Source organism: Danio rerio, chromosome 5 (genome assembly GCF_052040795.2).
Source record: "Danio rerio strain M-AB ecotype USA chromosome 5, GRCz13ab, whole genome shotgun sequence".
In the NCBI taxonomy this organism is placed as follows: domain Eukaryota; kingdom Metazoa; phylum Chordata; class Actinopteri; order Cypriniformes; family Danionidae; genus Danio; species Danio rerio.
Genome location: NC_141025.1, coordinates 34709609 through 34730898, shown reverse-complemented (window position 1 = coordinate 34730898; position 21290 = coordinate 34709609). Strand labels below are relative to the sequence as shown.

Here is a 21290-nt window from a genome sequence, read left to right as displayed (position 1 = left end):
GTGTAACTGAGACATTACACTATTCAAAGTTGTTGGTTACATTTGTAGAATCTGTACCAATATATTGCTAGTTATGCAATATAAGAATCTGATAAGAATACAGATATCAGTCTGTAAATTATATTATATTATATTATATTATATTATATTATATTATATTATATTATATTATATGCAGTACATATTGCAAGTTATGCAAAAAAAACTGCTATGAAGAGATCTATATTCTCTTGATTTATTATTTAAAGGTTGGAGTAAAATGTTAATATTTAACATTTGTTTTATTACATTAGATATGATCATATTTTTAAAATCTAATTTCAAATAAAAGTGTTACTTTCTTTATATAATTTGTAATGATTAAATATTTATAAATAGAATAGATTTTTTGACTACATTAGCATTATGTCGTTATATATTGGAGGGTTGTTTTTGGAATCTGATAAGTCTATTAACCCAAAACCCTTGACATTTTTCATAGTAGTTTTTGTTTTTAGAAGAATAGACTTTCAGTGGAGAGACATGAATTTCTCTGATTTGATAAAATATGTCTTCATTTGTGTTTTGAAGAGAAATAAAATCACATAAGATAAGGATGAATAATTGATAACCCGGTAGCACTTTATTAACAATCTTGTATCACATGCAAATACTTATCAATATCTGCTTGTTAAGTGTGACCAAACGCAAAGTAGCTTTCGGGTCCAAGTGCTCTATCAAACTGAATGGGTAGACTCAACAAATAGTAATAATAAACGTTTACAAAGCGATGCAGTACCTTCGAAAATCATGACCGTAATAAATACAGTTAAAGTCAGAATTACTGAAATGTATCACTTTCTGGCCATCGGATATATATATATATTTATATATATATATATATATATATATATTTTTTTTTTTTTTTTTTTTTTTTTTTTTGGTGATATGACTAAAAAGTAGTTATAAACAAATATTTTTTCAATTCAAATGAGTAGCGGCTTGGACCCGGAAGCAGTTTTTCATACATCACCATTTAACAAGCGGATTATTAGTGATACTATCTCTAATCCCATCCCTTACCTAACCCTAACCTATGTAGTTACCTTATGTAAAGCAGTACATTTTTAAGTTCACATACTGTGCTGTAAAATAACCCAGAATTGTGATTTTTGGGTGAACTAACACTTTAAGCCAGGGAATCTTTCATTGTTTTAGTAGTAGCATTATCCTTCACACCATTGTAGCCAAATGCTATAAACCCTTCCACTTTATGCAGTGTAAATGTTTCAAGATTATGAACTGGACTGTTGGATGACTCAGCCACTCCCTTACTCTTCTGATGCCCTACTGAAGTAAAGTAGTTGTGCATGTGTTTAATGCTTCAGCAGTATCTCTAAAAGGCTGATTTGTATCCAGGGTCATTTCGAATTCATTTGATCAACTTTTAAACTCAGCTTGGGGCTGAGTTTGTGCAAAAGGGAACCAATATTTATTTTTCACAAGTTTTCTTTCACAGAAGCGGCTGTCAACTTCTCTGTTCGTTCATGTTCTGTTTTTAATGAGAGTCATTATGTCTATTTTCATCCACATGAGAAGCTACTAGCGAGTCAAAAAAATAGTAGTTTAAAAGAGTGTCGAATGAAAAAGACTTTTGCTGTCGTCTTGGTTCTTTTCATCAGTGTCTTTATCTGGCTACATTTCAGTTCTCGGAGTTTAGGAAACTTTCTGCAAGTGAAAACTATTTGCGCATTGTTCTTTTCTTATTTTCAAGCAGTCGATGTGAAATAGTAGCTATGTGAAATAAACAATATAAAGAGAAAAGATATATATAAATTAATACCTAAAATATGTTGTATGTTTTATAATCCTTGTAGAAAAGATTTTTGTAAGTATGTTTAAAGTATTGGCTGGACTCTTGCCTTGTTTTAGGACAACGACAGGAACAATAATGTACAGAGAAATTTGTCCATGTTAAGAACTATACAATTGTGGCTGTGCAATTTATGTACATTTGCAACTAGAATAATTAAAGTTTTATTTAGTTATTTCATATGCCTGCTTTGTTGTCTTTATTATTGCGTCATTCTCTTGTGTGTAACCCAAGGTGTCTTAGTGGCAGTATCACAAATAAATCATATGAGCCAATAGTTACTATCAGACAAGACTAGGAGTGTTTTATATTTATAAAAACAGTCAATTGATCAAAAGTTACAGTAAAATAATTTGTAAGGGAAAAAATATAAAAGGAAATAGAAAAAAATGACTATTGAAAGTGCATTCTTGATTCCTTGCATCAGAGGAGTACATTAGTTTCAAATTTGTGACCCTGGACCACGAAACCAGGTGATAAGCTGCCGTGGTGTATTTGAGGGAAAAGCCAAAACAAAATCTTAATTGTCATAATTATTCATTTACACCACCTGACAAAAGTCTTGTCTCCTATCTAAGTTTAGGAACAACAAATAATAAGTTGACTTCTAGTTGATCAATTGCTATCAAAAGTGGCTTATATGAAAAGCAAAGGCCTCTAGATTAGGCTTATTTTACCAGAATAAAATATGATTATGCCTTGATTTTTAATTATTTAATTAGGATAGTAAGGTCTGACTCTGCTCAGGCAAACGTCTTGTCGCTTAACAGAAGTAATGTACAGTATATATTATAAAGTCATGGTGCAATGGAAAAAGAATGAATATTGTGTGTGACTCTCATGGGCATGGACGACTGCATCCACACATCTCTGCAATAACTCAATTAACTTATTAATAAAGTCATCTGGAATGGCAAAGAAAGCGTTCTTGCAGGACTCCCAGAGTTTATCCAGATTCTTGGATTCATCTTTAATGCCTCCTCATTCATCTTACCCCAGACATGCTTAATAATGTTCATGCTGGTGACTGGGCTGGATAATCCTGGAGCACCCAGACTTTCTTTTCTTTCAGGAACTTTGATGTGGAGGTATGAGAAGGAGCGCTGTCCTGCTGAAGAATTTGCCCTCTTCTGTGGTTTGTAATGTAATGGGCAGCACAAATGTCTTGATACCTCAGGCTGTTTATGTTGCTATTCACTCAGCAGATCTCTCGCACACCACCATACTGAATGTAACCCCATTCATTCATTTTCTTGTTGGCTTAGTCCCTTTATTAATCTGGGATTGCCACAGCAGAATGAACCGCCAATTTATCCAGCACGTTTTTATGCAGCGGATGCCCTTCCAGCTGCAACCCATCTCAGGGAAATGAATGTAAACCCAAACCATAATTTTTCCTTCACCCAAACTTTTTTTTGCAATATTTGAGATGATTGTGGTGCAGTTCAACAGATGACTCATCGCAAAAAAATCGACCTTCTGCCACTTTTCTAGAAATTAAGTTATTATTTTTGCTCTTACAACTGGGACTGACAACAAGACTTGTCAGGTAATATTTTTTGCCAAAAATCGTTTTGCTCATGTTCCATGAGGAAGTTTTGTAAATGCATCCATTAAAACAGTTGTTAGATTAGTAATGTGCTTTGCAAGAACTTGATTTAAGAAGTATTTAGTGTTGTTTTTTGAACCCTCTGATTTCAAATGGTCAAATAGTTTTATCTCTGGGAAAATATTGTACTATCTATACAGTTGAAGTCAAAATTATTAGCCCTTACATTTTTTCTTTCTTTTGAAAATATTTTTTTCCAAATGATGTTTGACAGAGGAAAGGAAATTTTCTCAGTGTGTCTGATAATATTTTTTTTTATGCAGAAAGTCTGGTTTGTTTTATTTCAGCTAGAATAAAAGCAGTTTTAAATTTTTTAAGAACCATTTTAAGGTCAATAGTATTAGCCCCTTTAAGCTTTTTAGATAGTCTATAGAACAAACCATCAATATACCATCACTTGCCTAATTACCCTAACCTGCCTAATTAACCTAGTTAAGCCTTTAAATGTCACTTTAAGCTGTATAAAAGTGTCTTGAAAAATATCTATTCTAATATTATTTACTGTCATCATGGCAAAGATAAAATAAATCAGTTATTAGAAATGAGTTATTAAAACTATTATGATTAGAAATGTGTTGAAAAAAATCTTCCCTCCGTTAAACAGAAATTTGTGAAAAATAAATTACGTTTCTTCTGACTTCAACTGTATATCCCAGATGTACCTAACAACCCAAACATCATCAGAAAACATTATTCAGCTTTTGTGTGGTGTAAATAAAAATTTTAAGTTTTATTTTTTTAAATTGCAATAACATTTCCATATATTACTGTTTTACACATGAAAAGTATAAGCACTAAAACACACAAAAGGAAACTTGCAAAGAATTTCTTGTTTTTAATGCAGTGTTTATTCAACATGACCATGAAAATGACATCTCAGTCGAAGCCTAATGTGTACATGTCTGCAGCTGCGATGTGATATTAAATGCGGGTTAATTGATCCATGTAAATATTTGCTAATCCTGCAAGAACCTCCGCTTGCATTAAACCACAGCAAACCCTTCTTTTCCCCCTTCCGTCATCATTTCTACATGCAGGAGCAGTTCAGTCAATTCAATAAAGCGACAGTGACAGACTTGGTTAAGTGGACAATAAAACAATAAATAATAACAAATCTCTACAGATACAAATTATAAACATAACTTAGTAAACTTTGAGTGCACTTGGTGCCATGTCCTGGTGTTAACACCATTTCAACAGAAGGCCACTAGGTGTTGTTCTGCCTAGTTAAAGGTGGCCATTTGAGATTATTAGCTGCTTTTCTGAAGAGAAGTGGTGTTATGACATTATCCCTCCCTTCATGAAACACCGGACCCACTGTGATAGCGATTGGTTCTCACAAAATACTCCCTACATTACCTGAAGGTAACCATAAACGAGCAACGCAAATCAAGTCACATGCTCTTCTGCGCATTTAGCACTGAAACAAGTGCAAAGAGTGTCAGTTTACTGGCATCAAACACACATACATACATATCATCTGTTACAGTACATGTTTGTGTGTGCTGTGGTGGAGGAAAGATCTCCATCTGAGCTGTATCAACAATCTCACAGCACTTGGTAATCTTTTGATTTAGTGGCTCATTCGCATGAATTCGTATAATCTTATTTGTACAATTTAGAATGATTTGCTTATCCCCCAAAGACATTAGGGGTGGGGTTGGGTCCCACACCTACTTTTTAAAATCGTACATTTTCGTACGACTGCAGAATAGTTCTGTTTCCTCGTGAGATCAGGCTGGCTGTATATAAACTATTCCACTTGAGCTGTCGCTCGAGTGATTTAATCTAAAAGTACGCTGGGTATTAAGACGTGTATGGCTTAACATTATGTAAATAATGTCTATTACTAAAATATGTTGCAGATTTATTTTATTTAAAAAACTGTGGATAATGGGAGCTGCTATTATTTTTAAGTGCTCAGTGCTGGACGTCTGATGGTTCAACAGTAACACTACATAACTGCACACTATCAAACATTTATTAAGCATTAGCAAATAGTTTATTCCACTTTTATTAAGCTTTGACTCTACATTAACAGACATAAATATGCAGTTTATAAATGCAGCCACAAATGCTGTATTCTTGATTTACAGGAACATATATAATATGTCTAATAATTGTATTATAATGCTTTGTTAAAGATTAATTTTCCATTACTAAAAGCCTCATTCACACTACGAGTGACTGTTCATTTCAACGGAGAGTTTCAACCTCTGTGAGCAAAAGCTATCGTTGGGGACCAAGTGGGCGTGTGGAGCAAGGCTACAATGTTGAGAATCCTTCAACTTTATGCAAATGAAGAGCGACTTGCTTGAGCGTCACCAGTAGAGCTTACATGATCCTCTCTCTTCTCGCTCAGAGGCCGGTTGTATCTCTGGCTGTAGACCTACACAGACCAGCGTTTGCAGTAGGTCGCCACCCAGAGCGACAGGCAGCTACAAAGTCGCTGCTAGTGTGAATGAGGCATAAGTGCTGAATTATTTACAAACCACTTATTTAAGAGTAGTTGGATGTTTTTAAGGTGATAAACTATTGAATTTGACATTTATGCACCTTTTTCAGGCATATAGTAATAGTTACTCTTGCGTTTATCAACACTACTTCATGCAGTTTTGTGAGCTCATCTAAAATAAATGCCTTATAAATCACAATTAGAGGCTCAGTTGTATTCTAGAAAGACCATAAATAATTGTGATTTATGGATTGAGATTATGGTTTCTATCAAAAAAAAATCTAAGATATAAAAATTATGTTGTTAAACTGTATTAAATGAAAAATAAAACTTTGCAATGTAATCTAAAATACATTTTCTATGCAGTCTACACATTGCTGAATAAAAGGTGTCAAAATACAAAAAAAAATAAAATACTATATGCCTGAAACATGTATAAATGTTCATTTGACATTTTTAGAAATTATTTACAACAGTGTTTCTCAACCACATTCCTGGAGGACCACCAACACTTCTTGTTTTGGATGTCTCTTTGTCTGTCACACCCATTACAGGTTTTACAGTCTCTGCTAATGAACTGATGATCTGTATCAGGTGTGTTTGGTTAAGGAGACATGGTAAATGTGCAGGGCTGGTAGTCCTCCAGGAACATAGTTGAGAAACACTTATTTACAAGCTCATTCTAAATTATGTAACTAATGCAATACCTACTTTATTAATGAAAAATGAATCATCAATAATCATAATATTGTTTATCGTCATTATTTGTAGCTGTTTTTATAAGCTGCTTACTAATGTCTATTAATGTAGAGTTTATGCTTAATAAATGATGAACTATTTGCTAATGCTTAATAAATGATTCATAGTGGGCACTTCATAGAAAGTTTTACCACTTACACTTTTTTTTAACACAACATGAAATTCAAAATACCGATACAGTGGCAGATTGTACGGCTTTTGTTTGTAATTTTCAGTTGAAAGGCAACAACAGAGCCAATGTAAGTCTTCTTCACAACAATCGATTTGTCGCCACTAGGATTCTCAACACCCCTGGATATTGAGTGAAATCTGCACTGAGAAATATCAAGACAAGAAACGCTAGACACTAATAATGCTGACTCTAGTCAACATCTGTCTGTGTAGTGGCATCAGTCATACCTGGAAAGCACTGTACACTCACTGAATGCACGCATAAAAATGAAATACATGAACAAGCTTGAACTTTGTTTAGCATGAAGCATTTCTTGTCCTTGGCATTTTTCACTCAATATCCTTGGCATTTAGACATGTTAAAAAATTGATGGTATGGCATTTGGTTTAAGCCTATGCTTCTATCTATTGCCACCAGTAAACGCTTTCACTCTCTGTGGTTCCTGAAAAACCTCAAAAAAGTCATCAGAGCTCATGTGGAGCCACTAGACAGGGCTCTTGAGGAAGTTTTATTAATCCACTGGAATCTTTCCATCCTTTTCTCTTATCGCTAGGAAAGCATTGAAGATGCGCATCATCTCTCTTGTTGCCCTTTGCCTGAAAATTACTTACACAGTGTGAGATTGTCCCAGTATTTTCAATTCTATGTTATATTACTGAAAAATATCAACTTGGAGCGCAAATAGTTCACAATGTGCAACCATTAGACGTCACACACTGCTCACCTAAAATAATGGCAAAATAAATGTATTATTATTTCTTTTTTAAATTGGATCAATCTTTTTTAGCTCTTACTTCAATAACAGATATTGATTACACTATATTAATCCATACAAGTCTTAAAGGGATAGTTCACCCAACACTGAAAATTCTGTGAATTCACCCTCGGGTTATCCAAGATGTAGTTTTGTTTTTTTGTTCCGTAGAACATTAAAGAAGATTTTAACTGAATCTGATAATCTCATTTTTATAATGGCAGTCAATTTTTGCCTGCTATAAAAACAATACAATAGCCATGGCTCTTGGTGACACACTAATGCATTTGTCAACAAATAAAAGGACACACTAGCACAAGGCATGCATATGCACCAAGAACTGGCCATGCTGTGGAATAAAGCTAATAATATTGTAAACAACATTCAATAGGGTATATGCCGAGCTAGTGCTGTTTCCATGCTAATACACTTCCGGTGAGCTGTTATTGTGAACTTTTTACCATTTTATACGGTTCCTTTTACAGCATCGATGTTGTAATGTCATAAAATACATTCAGTTAAATAAACTTTAGCATTTATTTAGTTGCTCAAGTGTAAAACGAGACAAAAAGGTGTTTACTCGCACGTGCCCGTCAGAATCGGCAGGCTAACGCAGAAGCTCCTTTGAATATACTGGGGTAAAATAAATGCTCATATTATAAAGATATGGCGGGGGAAATGTAATTTAATGCAGTGCTTCTTGTACAATCTGAGACCCACTTTAAATCGGATATCACTCAGCTAGTGGAGATCGCTGATTTTTTAAAGAAAAAAGGCCTTAAACGCACCGGATTTTGCATTGGCATTCAATTCGCCAGAAGCGCCTAACCCAGGTTACTGGCAAGTTAAAAGTCCTATTAGCATGCTTCGGCATATACCCCATTTCTCACACAGGCCAGTTGGTTCGCTTTACAAAGAATTGTGTTGCCAGGAGCCATGGCTATTGATATAGATTGTTTGTAAATGTTTAAAAGAGTATACCCATTGGCTGCAATTATACGAATCACCAGGACCACAGGTTTCAATTCTTTATGCTACAGAACAAAAAAAAGTCACATATACAGTTGAAGTCAGAATTGTTAGCCCCCTGATTATTTTTTTTCCTCCAATTTCTGTTTAATGGAGAGATTTGTTTTCAACACATTCGGAAACATTATAGTTTTAATAATTCATCTCTAATAACTGATTTATTTTATCTTTGCCATGATGACAGTAAATAATATTTGACTAGATATTTTTTACAACAAATCTGTACAGCTTAAAGTGACATTTAACTAAGTTCATTGGGTTAACTAGGCAGGTTAGGATAATTAGACAAATGATGGTTTGTTCTGTAGATTATTGGAAAAAAAAACTTAATATAGTGGCTAATAAGTTTGACCTTGAAATGGTCTTAAATAATTAAAACTGCTTTTATTCTAGCTGAAATAAAACAGACAAGACTTTCTCCAGAAGAAAAATATGATCAGACATTCCATGAAAATGTACTTGCTCTGTTAAACATCATCTGGCAAATATTTAAAAAAAAGAAAACAAAATAATCGAAGGGGGACTAATAATTCTGACTTCAACTGTATATTGAATAACCTTAGGGTGAGTAAATTACCAGGAAATGTTGACTTTTTAAGCCAACATAAGCTCATTCTGAAAACATAGATCTATATACATTTCTAGAGATCACAAATGATGTAGCCAAAAGTACCCGAAGCTGCATTGGTCTTTGAAAACGAATGCTCCGGGGCGATATGGTGCTGTTTTCTTTTCGCGCGTAACAGCGGACTGATTACCTCCATGTGGATGGCTTTCCTGCTTTTGTCCAGTAGCTCACCATGTGCATCTGTGGACCTGACACACAGAGAGGAGTTGACCACGACGAGGGGGTTTGAGTCCAGTGAAGAACGGTTCCAGAAATCGGGTAAGACAAAAACAGAAGCCAAAAAATAAAATAAACAAGTAAATAACAGGGTGAGAATGTGGTAAAACGTGGTAAATATCAGACGAGGGCTTTTCTTTTTCTGAATTGCTTTTTAAAACTGTATGTTGGGTTTAGGGAAGTGGGTTGGCGGGTCAATCAGTGCTTTTGAAAACACTATTGGTTGCGTTTAGGGCAGGAGGAGGGTGAGTCAGTTGATCGGTCAGTCAGTCAGTCGACAGCGACCTCTGGTGGGTTTACATGAAAAAAAGCAGGAGCAAATGGCACCCGTGAGAGAAATTTAAGATCTCAAAAAGCGTACACAGCGGCCTCTGGTGGATTTGCGAAACCAAAAACTGCAAAAAATGTTGCTCCTGGGACATATTTGGCGCTCTCCAGAAATGGATATAGTGGTATGTTTTCAGAATGAGCCTTGGTTGTTTGAAACTATCCTTTTAATACCCACGATTCCCTTTGAAGTCCACTTCTGTCCAGGCTTTTATATTTGATGAAATTCGCTTGATCATTGTACCTTGCTTTTAAGTTTTGTTTAGTTTTTTTTATTTTTTATTTCCAAAAGCACATCAAGCTGCCTTCTGAGAGTTCTTCAGAAGGCTGTATCTGTGTGTGTGATTGTCAGTTGTCTGTGTTGGCTTTAGCAGAGATCTGCAGCGGCTGGTGCCGACGGCGTATTAGTGCAGGAGAACTGAACGTGTTTGGCGCTGATGGTTGCATAGGGCCGTGGTTTGTGTGTGATTTCTGTGGCCGTGGCTTGTCAGTGGGACTTTGGCCCTCAAGGGCCACTTCACACACCTCCAGCAGCAAGAGCACCTGCTCCCGCAAGGGTGAAGCCTTGAACCTACGTGCTGCCAGGTAGAAGAAGGCCTCAATAAATGCCTGAAGACACATTCCTGAAACAGACAAGAGCTTTGTTTTAGTTGGTGATCAAAGGTTACATTCACACTGTCAGTGTTTGGGACTGATGACTATGTTACTTATAGGTGTTCAAGAGCCCCTATAAAGCATTTTAAAAGGTCATATTTTGGTTTTAATGCATCATTTAAATATTATGCCATTTCATGATATGAGAAATAGATGGAGTAAATGGACATTAATGGGGACTGTTAAAGGGATAGTTCATCCAAAAATGAAAATTTACTCACTATTCTCATCATCACCAACAAGTGGTTTCAAACATTTATTAATTGATTTTTTTTCTGTTAAACACAAGATATTTTGAAGAAAGCTGAAAAAATTTACTGGAACCATCATTTTCCAGAAACAATTACTATGGAAGTCAATGGTTACAGGTTTTCAGCTTTCCTCAAAATAACTTTGTAATTCATTTTTTGGGTAAACTATGCCTTTAAAGACTTGGCTTGTTATCAGGATCCCACCATAGTCATGTTAAAGAAATGTGAAGTAGATAGTGGAGCACTGTTTTTTTTTTTTTTTGAGAACTGGAAATCTGTTTTTAGTTTACTAAGCCAGCAGTGTGAATCACTGAAACATTGTAGGCTCCTTTAAATACGGCATCGAAATATGTCCTTCCTTTTCTGGGTGAAGATACAGCAAATGGTGCCTTTAGGCCGAGATTATCACAAGATTTATTGCACACTGCAGAAAACAGGATTTGATGAGGGGGATTCAAAAGGGGCTAATTAAACTTTTAAAATGGAAGCAAGTTTCGATTTAACTTTCTCGGATGGTTAATAATACAAATGTTAAAGACAGCTCAGCTGTACACACATTTTACTGTACCAAGATGCAGTTTCATAGATTATTTTATACTTGGACCATGGTGAGCCTATTTAGACGCTTTTCAAAATGCTCATCAACGGTAGAAGCAGTTTGGGCTGCTAGCAATCATCCAGACTATAGATTTTCCCATTTAACAATACTCAGTTTTCCACTGTGGACTATAAAGGTCACTACTTCAAAGTCACTGAACTGGGACACACAGCTTGTGTTTGTATGAACGAGACTGAAATCATTGTATTCTACGTGAGGATATCACTGGTAACCATAGCAACAGTTACTTATGTATGGTGACCTCCAAACTGCTAAGTTTTATCATATTTGACACAAAACAAAAAAATTGAACAGTTGTGCAATTTCCTCCGTCAAGCAGTTACAACTTGTAAAATACCCAAATGTGTAGGGAAAAAAAAGATATTAAATAAAAATTCAGGACTGACAACCATATTGTGCTGCTGGGTGAACGGGACCAAAATGAACGAATCACTTCCCTTCTGAAAAGACACATGTGTTTTGCTAGTGTGTATTTTAGGTTTAGCGTGCATTAGCTTGGCCAGTCTGGAAATTATCGTTTCATTCTTAACAAAATCTTAGTTTAAATCAGCATAATTTGTGATATAATTGTTATCTGATTTTATTCCAGTTTTATATTATGCTATTGAAGCATTAAAGATGTATTTTTCCAGTCAAATTGATAAGAAATCTGCTCGCTCAGTGATAAAAGGGAAGTATAGACAAATCTCTTCTTCTTAATGTCTGCGTACATCAGAGTATAATGGATTATCGGAGGGAAAAAATAAGAGCGGGTGCTCATTTGCTGTTGATTGGATTTAAAGATGCTTGTCAAAAAACGGAGGCAGATTAACTTGCAAGACTGGATTGAAGCACATTAAAAGATTAGAAAAAGTATGCTAAGTTATGATATAATATGTTGATTTAAATATAATATAATAAGTATATGCCAACTTCAAAAAAGTCTCTGTTATGGCTCAGGTTTTTCCTTCAATGCGAGTCCATTGGACTTTGTTGTCTGTATTGTCATCTGCCAACCACTAGTCTAATGTTCAGCGCTTTTGAAGGCCTTCTAACTCTTAGTAATAAACCCGAGCAATATTATCAGTAGTATAAACAGCAGTAGTTCCACACTAATCAGACAAGAAAATACATGTTATTAGGGGCTTTTGAACAAGGTGGTTGTAGGTACTACAGATAATCTCAGGCTTTAGAGAGTTTGCATTTATACTGACAGTAAGAAATCTGGATCTGTGTTCACAGGTATCATACCCACAAAGAGTTCTCCAAAGCTAAGAGTTCTCTCTCAGAACCTAATCACAATACTGCTGAGACTAATTTTTTACTAAGGGACAGAGAAAATTCTTTTGCTAAGAGTACTGTAGGGATGGAGTCGACCTCTTTGCTATGGATGATGTCAGGACAATTACTAAATATGCACAAAGTGATTGGCTGTAGGGGAGTGGAGGAGTCTCTGCAAGAGATTTATTCATGGAAACTTTGTAGAGTGTATTATTATGTTGCCATATAAAAAATATTCAAAAAAAAGATTGCAAAATGCAGGTTAAGTGAACAATTTCAATTTTAGAAGGATGTTCTTTGCTTTTGATGTTATATAGACATTAAATAAAAACATTTAATTAAGAAACAATTTTGCAAATCTATTCTAAAAACTTGTATATACATTATCTTTTAAGCATATTTCTAAAAACATATACAGTTTAAGTCAGAATTATTAGCCCCGCTGAATTATTAGCCCCTGTTTATTTTTCCCCCAATTTCTGTTTAATGGAGAGCAGATTATTTCAACACATTTCTAAACATAACAGTTTTAATAACTCATTAATAATAACTGATTTATTTTCTCTTTGCCATGATGACAGTACATAATATTTGACTAGATATTTTTCAAGACACTTCTATACAGCTTAAAGTGACATTTAAAGGCTTAACTAGGTTAATTAGGTTAACTAGGCAGGTTAGGGTAATTAGGCAAGTTATTGTAACGATGGTTTCTTTTGTAGACTATAAAAAACAAATATAGCTTAAAGGGGCTAATCATTTTGACCTTAAAATTATTTTAAAAAATTTAAAAACTGTTTGTATTGGAGAAAAACAAATAAGACTTTCTCCAGAAGAAAAAATATTATCAGACATACTGTGAACATTTCCTTGCTCTCTTAAACATATATTTAAAAAAAAAATGAAAAGGGGTGCTAATAATTCTGACTTCAACTGTATATAAAAATGACTTGATTTATATTTATAGTACACAAATTTGCGTAAATATTTTTTAAATATATTTTGCCAATTTTTTGTATTTTTAAAGTACATTTCTGACTTTATGGGAATACCTCTGTGATTTAGTCGATAACTTATTGAAAGCTCATTGTGGTCAAATATTTTTTAAATGTTTTCTTTTCAAGTAAGATTCCATTTTAGGACAGTTTTATTTAGACAGTTTCAGATATTTACATCCACATTTAAACAAAGACTTTCTCCTAAATCTGCAAGTTAAGAGCCTTATTTAGCCTTAAGGTGAATGTGGCCATTGCTGTTTTCCATGTTTGTGGAATATGTTAGTAAATTGTGTTTACGCAACTTTTTAAAAAATGCCAGATACTGTTTTTTTTTTTGTTTTTTGTATGGCATCAGTACAGTCAGTCAATAGCTAAGATTCCATCCAGATATTTTTATGCAAATTTTGGATTTGCGCATGAAAAAAAAAAGGTTGATGTAAACCATAAAATACACACAAAAAATGTATGTGCATAACTGAGTACCACAATTTTTCCATTCGATAAGAAGAGATATAAACTCTGATGGAAACACTTTTACCGCACAAATTCCAGTATGCGCATTAAAAAAGGTCATGTGATTTTGTTATAAGAGATCATGTGATGATAATGTTTGTGAATGGACAAACCAGCAGGCTGAGCACATTGTAAAACATCTGAAATGTAGTTTTGGTCATTCTAAAGCCGCCTTTCCACTGCACACAACATTTGGACACGACTGTTGGAATACGCTCCCTTGTGGCAGCCGCTTAGTATTTTCAGTGTTGTCTTGAGAAGCTGATTTCAACAGTGTCCGAAATAAAAGAGTGCACAAGCAAGAGCCTTCATTCTCTGTGCGTTTACATGAATGAATACTAGAAACTCATAGACCGCTTAAATATTGAGGGAATGTGAAGGCAACATTAAAAATAAATATTTTTATTACTTTTTACTTACATTTATGAACAGAAAAGTTTTTTTTAAATATAGACTTTTTATAATTCAAAAAATAACCAAACTCCTATTTCTCATCTCGCACACACTGATCTGCTTAGACAACACTGGAATACATCATATCCGGTCAGCAGGTCGCATACGGTCTAGTCGCAGGAGTTCAAATATTTCAACGGATCCGCAGCTCAATTCGGATCCGAATTTTCAGCATACGGAGATGATCGGAACTCAACGCAGCTCTCGGACTGCTCCCCATTGAAAAATAACGACTTCCAGTCTGTCGCTTGTCGTTTGTCGTGTGCAGTGGAAAGGAGGCTTAAAACGCCTTAACTATCTCAGTATTAGTGTTATTAGATTATTAATGACCTCCAGAACTGTCCAGAGCACCTGTGCTCAGCGTCTCAGGCCTTCATAACGCCACTGCCTTTGCCTTCTGAGGCACAAGTAATTTATTAAATGAAGAAAAGATTGACGGAGTTTCTCCTACCACAGTAAATTCAGTTTTTACTGATATTTGACGCCAGGTGATCAGGAAGTGTCGATTCTGTTTTCTTTGACTCTTTGTATGGAAACGCTGCTTTTTTCGCATGTTTTTTATGCGATATTCCAGTTTTGCTCAGAAAGTTAATTTACATTTTTGGATGGAAAAATTGGATGGAAGCTAATGTACTCTTTTTATATAGTTCCTATTAGGTCAAACCTTACTCTAAAATAGGAACTTATTTATTACCCCAAAAATCAGTCCCAGTTCCAGCAGTACAAACGCTAAATTCAGGTACTGCTCCAACAGCAATAAAAACTGTGGAAAACAAAAAAACCCATATGTAAGAAAGCCATTATTGTCAGATAAAAAGTATCCTGACAGGAGAAGGACAGATTTGAGAAAAGCAATTAGAGACATTATTTCTAAGCAGTAAGACGCTTTAATCAGAAGTGTACATATGGCAGATTTTCCCTTCTGCTTGTTTATAAATTAATGGGGCTCCATCGGTGTATTATTTAGTGCGCCCGGTCTCAGTGCTGATGAAAACTTAATTACAGGATATTTATGCTTCAGCTAAAAACTTCATCTGCAAGCTGAAATCATCAGCAGCCGTTTCTCAAGGTCACGTCTGAGCCTGAGAGCTGAGGGAGAGAAACGCAGACTTCTTCAGCTTAAAGAGGAAAAACTTTGTACATTTAAAAAGAAGAAAGAGAACAGTCAAATTCTCTCTGTGCATTTCAACAGAAAGCCACTTGCTGTTATTACCGATTTTAAGGGTCTCTGGGACCCTCAGGGGGTTTGGACCTGAAGTTGGATGCATATCACTTGTCTGACTGCATATACTGAGCGTTAATGAGCCATCGCTGTGGACACGATGAAGCTGTGAAAAAAATCTAGAAAGAAAACCCAGGCTGCGTGCTGCGCTAGACTGAAATATGTGTACATTGAAAAGAGACGGCGACAATTATTAAAGCAATACTGTTTTCCAGAAGGAGAAAATGGGTTTCATTAAAAGCATACTTCGCCATAAAATGACATTTCTCTCATCATGTACTCCACATCCTCCACTTGTTCCAAACCTGTTTGAGTTACTTTCTTCTGTTAAACACAAAAGAAGATATTTTGAAGAATGATGGACACTGGTGACTTCTAGGGCTGTGCAATAGAAAAAAGACATTAAAAAAGAAAAAAGAAAATCTAACATGGAGTGTCTAAAAACACTTTTGTATGAGGAACTACTTTCTTCCGCCATTTATTCACATCTGCAGCTGACGTCAGAACAGCTTCACCAACTTCAGTTGGTACTTCACCAACATCATTTTAGATCTAGTATTTTGAAACTCAAGGTTATACAAAGCGTGGCCAACACAAAATACACATATATTTTATACGTGTGTGTGTATATATTTTATAGGTGTGTGTATATACGTGTGTATATATATTTTATACGTATGTGAGTCCCATCCCACACTTAGCACACTACAATTATATGGTATAAATACAGCACTACAACATACAAAAGAGAGAGATCGACTTAAGCCACCTTTCCACTGCACACGAAATTTGGACACAACTGTCAGAATACGCCCCCTTGTGGCAGTCGCAAAGAATTTTCCGTTTTGTTGAGCACCATGGGAGAGACGCTGTTCTCGCAGTGTCCGAAATAAAGGAGTGCAAAAGCAAGAGACTTTACTCTCCGTGCGTTCACCATGGCTGAATGAATGAATACTAGAAACTCATAGACCGCTAAAACTTTTTGAAGGAATGTGGAGACAACATAAAAAATTATATTTTTTATTACTGAATATATATATATATATATATATATATATATATATATATATATATATATATATATATATATATATATATATATAAAGAGAGAAAGAGAGAGAGGCTTTTTTTCTTACTTAAAAAATAATGAAAAATCTTATTTCTCATCCTGCACACAAGATTCTGCTTCGACAACACTGAAATACATCACATCTGGTCGGCTGGTCGCATACGGTCTAGTCGCAATTTTAGACCAATTTTAAAATGATTTGATCAGCTGTAGTTTGGTAATACGTCGATCTTTACTCCTCTAAGGGGTTATTATGTGGTCTCTGTCCCCATCTTGTGGATAGACAACATTAACCATCTTTGCTCTGCTCAGTGACAGGCTAATGGCCGCCGACATGCTGTCTCAGAAATTATAAATATTTAAAATAGGCACTATCCTTATGAATAAACTGCATAGCTGCAATCTAAACCACTGCATTCTCAACTAAAAGGCCTCAAAAGTATATTATGTTGTCCAACAGCTGCAATATTTGTCAAACTGTAGTGTGGTATTGATCTGTTGTCACTCTATGTGGGTGGAGTAATACACAAGGGTGAGGAGGCTGTACGAGCTCTGATATTGCAGAATATCATACACCAATCAGCAAATCGGGTTCGAGAATTTAAAATATTTCACAAATGATGTTTAACAGAGCAAGGAAATGTTCACAGTATGTCTGATAATATTTTTTTCTTCTGTAGAAAGTCTTATTAATTTTATTTTGGCTAAAATAAAATCAGTTTTAAATTATTTAAATACCATTTTAAGGTCAAAATTATTAGCCCCTTTAAGCTAAATTTGTTTTTGATAGACTACAGAACAAACCATCGTTATACAATAACTTGCTTAAATACCCTAACCTGCCTACTCAACCTAATGAACCTAGTTAAGCCTTTAAATGTCTCTTTAAGCTGTAGGTTTAATAATTCAGGGGGGCTAATAATTCTGACTTCAACTGTACATCATAATCAGGATATGAAATATTTGTCATATCACCCAGCCCCAGTGGGTTCCATAGTATTTTTCCCCACTATGGATCCCAGAGACTACCAGTTTCAACATTCACCAAAGGCTTTTCTTTTGTGTTCAACAGAAAAAAGAAAGAACCACCTGAGGAGTAAATACTGAGCATTTTTTTCAATTGTGGGTGAACTATCCCTTTAATATAACCCTTATTCTCCTTCTGGAAAACAGCATTGCTATAATAACTCATCTTTTCTTAATGGAACTCTCCCATTAAGCAGACTAATAAGAATTCAGCATTATTGTGTCATATGAAGCAGACTGGACTGTAATACATTCCTACATTTAAGTATTCTGTCCGAGTGTCAGGTCAGCATTCCTCAATAGAGTAAATGTATTACTATTAATGAAGATCATGGCAGCGCTATCTCAGGCTTTCCTCCTCGGGGATAAACAGTTCAATCCCCCTCTTTTTAAACCGTCCCTTCTATTATTTATAAATATCAACCTTATCCACCAGTTATTACTTTGCCCTCGCCACACAGTCTTCTCTTTCTCTCTGTGTGTTGATTCCCAACTGCAAGGAGCTAATGACCAAATTCAGTGCAACCTTCTGAAACATTCCGGAATTCAGCTCACATCATTCCACTCTGGCCATTTAGGAGCACAGAGACTCAAGTATATATTCATTCTGTCTTTTGATTAGGAGAAGCAAGGCCTGCCATGCATTATTCATTTCATACGTTCCTCCAAGAAAACGATGCTAGCATGACCAAACCTAATGCACCATCACAAGGAATATTACCAGTGCTCATTTAAAAGCCGAAATGACTTGTGGGCACATTAACTTTGGCACACACGCACATTAAATGTTCCCATTTACCAAAGTAGCATTTTAAAGTGAAGATTTCTTTTTATATATTTTACATTTATTGATGTACGTATATATATATATATATATATATATATATATATATATATATATATATATATATATATATATATATATATATATATATATATATATATATATATATAATTATATTATTTAATTATGAAGGATTGAGGCTTGAAGTTTTGGTTGTGTGGCATTATGTAATCATCTATTTTTTCCAATTTACAAGTACTGGGCAAATAAAGGATTTATTTATCAATTATCTCCCCTGACGATCTCGTTTATGACTGCATGCCAAGAGAAATGCGCTATGATGAATAGTCACAAATGTGTCTTTTATCGGAGGCTGTTTAACAGCTTTTTGATTGTGTGTCGGCCCCGGGAGTAAAGATGTGCTGTAAATTGCATGATGATTGGTGGTTGGCTTGCCTGCCTCTCTGGAGTCGGGGTTTATTCCAGCCCAGCGGCGCGTGATGTCGATGTACAGGATGTCCACTGACGCCATTGAGAAGCTGCTGTTGCTCAGTTTGCAGTTCCTAAAGGAGATGTTGAATTAATGTAGTACATGACACCTGAACGCTGTCTTATTCTCACGATGAAAAACACTGAGGCACTTATGAAGGCAGAATCACATGTTAGTTTAAAGGTTGCTCATTTTGTTTTGGAGTTCTTCTACAATAGGTATTTTGGCACAATATGCATCCAAGGGCAAAAACACTTTTTCAGAATATAATAATCGAGGCATATGACGATAACCGTGTTCAAGGTATACCGCAGTTGGGAAAAGTCAAGGTTTTAAAACCTTTAATTTGCTATACCATTCCTAAGCAATAAGTAAGATTTTTTTATTTACACTTTTTTTTTTTTTGTATTTTAAGACAACAGTGTCTCCAGCAGAAAAGATCACCAAAGATGCTGCTTTAAATTGTAAAAAAAATCAGTGTTTTTAAAACAAATAAAGACAGCAGAAGTCAATAATTCATTTGAATTAGTTCAGGGTTTCTGCAGGTTTCACCAATTGAACTTTAAGACTTTTTAAGGCATTTTAAGGCATTTAAGGCCATTATGAATGAAAGTTTAGACTCATGAAGGGTTAAAGGCTGAGGATTTTGTGAAATGGCCCAAATGGAAATTATTTCTATTTGCCTTATCAAAAAAAAAAAAAAAAAAAAAAAATATATATATATATATATATATATATATATATATATATATATATATATATATATATATATATATATATATATATATATATATATATTATAATTGAATACATTTAATAATATATTAATATATTCAATATTATTAGTTATATATTATTAATAAAAGTTTATTATTTTTGAAATTTCTTAGCAAAATATTTTAAATATTGTATAAAAACAAGCAAGCTTTTGTATCCAGACACTTTTTTCCAGCATAACCTTTCTTTTAAAATAAAAATGCACAAATGTTTTTAAAGTTTTAAAAACAATAATAAACAAAATCTATGCACAACAATCTGTCCCGGTCGGTGTCCTCAGCAGTAAATACATGGAGCAGTTTAAAACAAATGTCATTGTAGGGAAAATAATTAAACCATTATAATAAATAGAGTTAAAAATCACATTTTTGAAAAAATTGTTTAAAGTTTTTGGATTGATGGTGATTGTATGGGTTTTGGCCAGATTGAGAGGCTATACATAAACAAAGGAAAATTAAGACCTGTTTAAAAAGATTTAAAACCTAAAACACAATCATTTAGTAAATTTAAGACTTTTTAGGCCTAAAATTTGGATTTTCCCTTTTAAAACCTTTTAAGACTTTTTAGGGCCCTGCAGAGTAGCCTGCCATGTTTATTGTTCCAAAATATTTGAAATGTTTCCAAAAATAAAATATATTGTGTTCAAAGAGGGAAAAGGTTATGTTTTTTACCCAGACATTTTAAAAGAATATATTACTAATAATAATACTAATACTACTAATAATGTCTTTAAAACTTCAAATAAGGGTAGTGTCATTTAATGACAATAATTTATTCTAGAAATATTGTAGAACATAGTTTACAATGTTCACTCTTTACATACAATATGTATGTTTTTTTCTTAACATATATGATCTGAAATATCAAGTATTTCATACTGACCTATTGTCATTTCTGCAAACAAATGTTCTAAATTGATATTTATTTATGATTTAGAAACACTGACAACACACCTATTAATAACAAATCCAGAGAACCAGCAATAATATTGAAGTGGTCGGTGTCTGACTGTGGCTTTCTTCCTACTGAGCTTAAGAAACGTAAGACTTGCCTGATAAAGGTGCGGAACCCGGTCGGACCGAGTTTCATGGTCCCTTTGACACCAAGGAAGCGCAGGAATATGGTAGCGATGCGATCCACGACCCTCAAGTAATTAAACTGCTTGGTGTATTTGGGGAAGACTTGCTTTAAACACAAAGATGGAAGTGAATCCGCCAAGCCTTCTTTCTCATCACTTGCTGTTTCCACAACAATAGCGTCTTCTGGGGAAACACCCCCGGCATTTGACCTGTGACACACAAACAAATATTAAACTCAACACACACACAAACACACACACACACAGGTTTGTTTTACTATCTTAGTGCAAGGGT

At 34.5% G+C, this 21290-nt stretch overlaps 1 protein-coding gene across 3 annotated transcripts in view; it reads right to left on the bottom strand.

Moving 5' to 3' along the window:
- Window positions 1-4286: 4286 nt before the first annotated feature.
- Window positions 4287-21290, bottom strand: part of ttll11 (tubulin tyrosine ligase-like family, member 11) — a 55445-nt gene continuing 38441 nt past the window's right edge. For 2 of the 3 annotated variants that reach the window (NM_001100078.2, NM_001077375.2), the window contains 4 exon segments: window positions 4299-7990; window positions 8485-10424; window positions 19107-19213; window positions 20969-21205. In NM_001100078.2, coding sequence (NP_001093548.2) covers window positions 10150-10424; window positions 19107-19213; window positions 20969-21205 — 619 coding nt within the window. In that variant the 3' untranslated portion in view covers window positions 4299-7990; window positions 8485-10149. 3 annotated transcript variants of the gene reach the window in all.